Here is a 4,869-nt window from a genome sequence, read left to right as displayed (position 1 = left end):
CGAAATGTCTCCAAGACCAAGAAGAGTAAGGACAAATATTCTGACTATTCATTTCTTCATTGAGTTGTGTGCTAGGAATAATAAGGAAATGTTCAAGTTCATAATGCAACTACAATGACTTTTTCGTTGTACTCAAGTGAGTGAGCCTTGCGCATTTTACAGAGCTTAAGATAAATATACTATTCACGATTTGTTAATAGTGCTACTTTTTACAACTTGTGTAGATAGGTTGATATTGATTAATAATGATAATGAAGTCCATAATGTAAGTTCAATGACTTTTCCCTCAAAATCAGAGTGAGCCCATGCTAAATGGAACTCGAGGTAAGCTACACTGTTCATAACTTGTGAACAATACAAGTTTCTACTGTTTTTAAAGATACATTAAGGATGAGATGAGGGTATTGATGGTGTTAATTTCAAGACATGAGTTGTTTTCCAGAACTGGTAAGGAGGATTTAGATCTGTCAACAAAGGACAAACTTTCCTACATAACTGTAAATGCAGAAGTGAAGGTTTACTTGGTTACAATTTAAAATATATAATACTTGATAACATGAAATAACAACCCCTGAGAGAGAATGAAAAGTTCCCTCCAATCTATTCTCTAATGGATCTCTCAAGTGATAAACTGACTTACATCAATTACAATACGAGCATAGAAAAAACAACTGAAATCAGATGTCAGAACTCCACACTTTGAACCTTGAAGCATTTGAACATCATCCATATCAAGCAGCACAGCCTCCACACACAATGCTTCTGCCATCCGTAAACATATTTGTCAATACTTCATGAAAATGTGTCACTTAATAATAAGAATGACAGGGATTACATATTATACTACTGTGTTCTTCTCCCACAAAATTAGAGTCACAGTCAGGTACTTACAAAAATGAGCAACCAGACCTTCTGTGCCTTTTCTTCCTTGCCATTTCCTTCCTCCTAGGAGGTTGCATAACAACCTTAATTGCAGTATCAAACACTGCTTTGACATTCTAAACCATGAAAAGATATCATTATCAGATTCTCTGCCTCCTAAGAGACATGTTACTTGTCTTAGATTTTTCATACCAAATTTCTGAGTATACTACCTGTTGAGTCTTAGAACTGCATTCAATATATGCTGCAGCACCTATTTGTTTCCTTAATTCTTCTCCCTGCTCATGATTCATAAATGAGCTCATTTATATACTATAATAGTACAATTACAAAGCACTTATTTGTAAAATAAAGTTAATGTAAAGAATAGAAACCTCAGCTGATGTTATCACATTAGACCCCAGATGATCAGTTAAATATACTCGATCTTCTCGGAGATCTGAAAAGAATATAATTAATACACTGATATCTGCAGCATCTTCAGCTTTATAAACTTGCATGATTCAAAATGTCTTGAAGCTTACCTAGCTTTGCGCCAACAAGAATGACAGGAACATTTGGTGCAAATCTACGCAGTTCTGGCATCCACTGAAGTAGAAAACAAGAGAAGATTGAAAATATATATATATACATATATGTATATGAAAAGTTGAAGACAAAATCTGTAATTGCATGAACGCTGAATGCTCCTCTTAAAGATGAAAATGGTCGCTCACTGCTAATAAGTAAAACTTAGGTGCAGAATAAGACAATGATGGAATGTTAAAAACTTTAAAAAAAAAAATGCCTACCTTCAAAGAACTGGAATCTAAAAATAAAAGGAAGAGTGAAGATTAACAAGAATCCAGTACCTTCTTAAGAACATTTTCATAGCTAGCTCGGCTGATCAAGGAGAATGCTAAGACAAATATATCTGCACCTCTGTAACTAAGCGGCCTCAATCTGCTGTAATCTTCCTGGCCTGTAATCAGAATAATAATAATAATAATAGAGAGGAATGAACAAACCATCGTACGACCATAATAAAGTATATAAATACAGAGGAGCTTCCTTCTCCTTAGAAATTGGAAGGAAACCTTGTACCTGCTGTGTCCCAGAGTCCTAAATTCACAATGCTCCCATCCACAGCTACATTGGCACTAAAATTATCAAATACTGTAGGTACATAATCCTGCCACACCCAACCAAAAAAAACAAAAAAAAAAGTGAATAAGAGACATCTGGCATTTAATAGCAAAATATCCCGGCAGGGAACATATAATATGCCCTAGAGCAGATAGTGTGCTAAATATTAAACGCTGGCAGCATTACTACTAAAAAACGAAAGCTCAATTTTTTTTAATCTATATTCCCCTGAAACCATCCAGATAGACAGGAGAAAGATCCTTAAATCGGAAGAGAACAATTATGTGCAAAGAAAAGAAAAGATTTTTGAAGGGACATACAGTGGGAAACTTGTTGCTGGTATAGCAGATGAGCATGCAGGTCTTCCCAACAGCACCATCTCCAACAGTCACACATTTAATGAACTTTGAGGCACTCATCTACTGAAGCTTTTTCAGTGCTTGAAGCAAGAATCACTTATACAACACTTGTTATTAGTTCAACATAAAGACCCTCCAAAAGGTGAGACTTAAAAACCCAAAAGTGAATAAAAAGAAGAAAGACAACAGTGACTAGATTGAGCAGAATCTGGTCTGGGGTCGGATTTTATAATAATGAGGGGCATCTCTCTTCTTCCTAGTTTCAAGAAATAAACTTAAAAATATGTGAGAGAGAGAGAGAGAGAGAGAGAGTCTGTATGCAGTCAAATGGTCTAAACCCCACTTTCGTCGCTCTCAACAAATTTCAAACGAACAGATACTTTTTTCAATTTTGACAACAGGGCCCCTCTACCCTCAAACGGTGCCTATAGCTAGAGTTTAGAAAGGTCGGTTTCCAACTATAAACCAGTAGAAACCACTAATGTTTTCAATTAACAATAGTTCAAACAGTTTATAAACAAGTTTTTCTGGCTCTTAATTAATCAACGGTATTAATTGAGCAAGCTATTTCTTCAGACTTCAGAGAGTGTTTGCTGATATTGGGCTGCGCATCAGTTCAGTGAAAGAGAAAGGTTAAAATGGTCTGCTAGTTCATTAACCCTTTCCTTTTTCTTTTTTTTTTTTTTTGGTTTTAAACTGGGAACTTAGGTTTGAGAAAGCAAGTTTTAGTATTTAGTACTACTAGACAGACATCCTGTAAATGCATTAAAAATTGAAAAAGCACGCATTTTTCGCTTGCCAATCCCAACACTTTGACCGAATGTTGCTTGCAGAAGAAGAATCTCCTATTCTTGTAGAAGAAGACTCCCAATTATGAGACGTACATGTGGATTTGGTTTTCAATAAATTTCTTCGCATCCAATCTCAATTTTTCATTTAATTATCATTTTAATTCAATGATATAAAATTGCTAATTATAACATTAAAATAAACATAATCTCAATTTGTCAGATTTTTTTCAGAATTTTTTAATGTTTTCTTACTCTAATTAAATATTTATAAATGTAACTATTGTTACTATTATAAAAAAATTAATTTACATGTCTTTTCCTTAATTTTAAATTTTAAATTAAATTTTTATAATTTATTTTATTTTAATCAAGTTCTTATTAAAATGTGTTCTCGACTGTTGTTTTGTTAAAGTTGGAGGTAACACAATAGTTTATTTTTGTATGCTTACTTTTGAATTAGAAGATTATCTTGGTAAATTTTGTGCAAGATTCAAGTATGTATATTGAAATAAAATTATTATGAAATTATCTATTGAATTACATTGTTTAAAAACCTAGTAAAATGGGATGACTATTATGCCTATGATTTGATTTTTATGAAATGAATAGTTGAGGATGAAATTTAATTTTATGACATATTTCCTCTATTTAAAAATATAAAATATTTTTAATTAAATTTCACCTCTAATAAAGTGATTATTTGCGTTTCAACTAACCATATATTTCTATATTTACTCCTATTAAACACTTTATAACAAATATAAAATCATTATTAATGGATTATTTTTGAAAAAAAGACAATAATTATATATCCAAAAAATTAAAAATAATTTATATTTTTTTAACATTTATTTTTTTAAAATATTTTATATTTTTAGACAGAGGGAGTATATATGATTTGGAATATTATTGTTGTATGCCTTGATATGAGTTGGGTTGCCATTTTGAGAGTTTATGGATATACTGATAAATTTTAATACCATGGTGTTTGATCTGTTAGATTTGTTAGTGTATTTGTATGATATTTAAATTGTTATATGATTATTTTGATTATTTTAAGTATGCTAGTTTGATATGACTTGTGATAAAACTATAGAAATGATTTCTAATGGTAATTTAATCTTTTTAAGCATGCTTGTAAGTTTTAAAAATTGAATATGATATTTATTCTTTTCAAGCATGTATGTGTTTTTTGAAATTTGACTTCTAAAATGTGATGCAAAGATGAAAAATTGTGTATGATTGTTGTTTTGAAGATTTAAAATTAATAATCTTTTGCTGCGTGATACACCTTCACTTAGTATTTGGCTTTTTTATAGTTCCTTATTATCTTAATTTGGGTTTTAGGACAATGATGGATTGTTTGAAAGCACGTCTAGCACCTCATGTATTGAAAGTCTTTTTAGCTTCTTTTTTTTTTTTTTTCTGTGCTTTAACTCAGGTGTCCCAAGTATTTAATCTAGACTAATTCAGATGGTAAATAGTTATTTTAGCATGTTTTTGTTTGACAAAATCCATATTTAGGATGTAGCTTTTTCTTTCTTTTTCTTTCAAGCCTTTCTTGCCATTTGTATTAAAAAAAGATATAATTCTTTCCATATTAAAAAAAACAACAACAACAACAACCTTTGATTAAATAAAGTTCATTAAAAACATAATGTTACTTTTTAAAAACATAAATGTAAATTTTTAAAAATATTTTTCATTTAATA

The 4,869-nt window shown here is 30.8% G+C and overlaps 1 protein-coding gene across 1 annotated transcript; it reads right to left on the bottom strand.

Moving 5' to 3' along the window:
- Positions 1-525: 525 nt before the first annotated feature.
- LOC129293414 (rac-like GTP-binding protein ARAC7) lies at positions 526-2,679 on the bottom strand. Its single transcript, XM_054931363.1, has 8 exons — positions 2,328-2,679; positions 1,966-2,053; positions 1,734-1,843; positions 1,407-1,470; positions 1,257-1,321; positions 1,095-1,160; positions 892-998; positions 526-762 (listed from the first exon to the last, which is right to left on the bottom strand). The coding sequence occupies exons 1-8, from the start codon at positions 2,424-2,426 to the stop codon at positions 732-734; spliced, it is 630 nt and encodes a 209-aa protein (XP_054787338.1). The 5' UTR covers positions 2,427-2,679; the 3' UTR covers positions 526-731.
- Positions 2,680-4,869: the final 2,190 nt, after the last annotated feature.

Source organism: Prosopis cineraria, unplaced genomic scaffold (genome assembly GCF_029017545.1).
Source record: "Prosopis cineraria cultivar Desert tree isolate PC_DT_omini unplaced genomic scaffold, ASM2901754v1 PC14, whole genome shotgun sequence".
NCBI classification, from domain to species: Eukaryota; Viridiplantae; Streptophyta; class Magnoliopsida; order Fabales; family Fabaceae; genus Prosopis; species Prosopis cineraria.
This window is presented reverse-complemented; position numbering and strand designations above follow the sequence as displayed.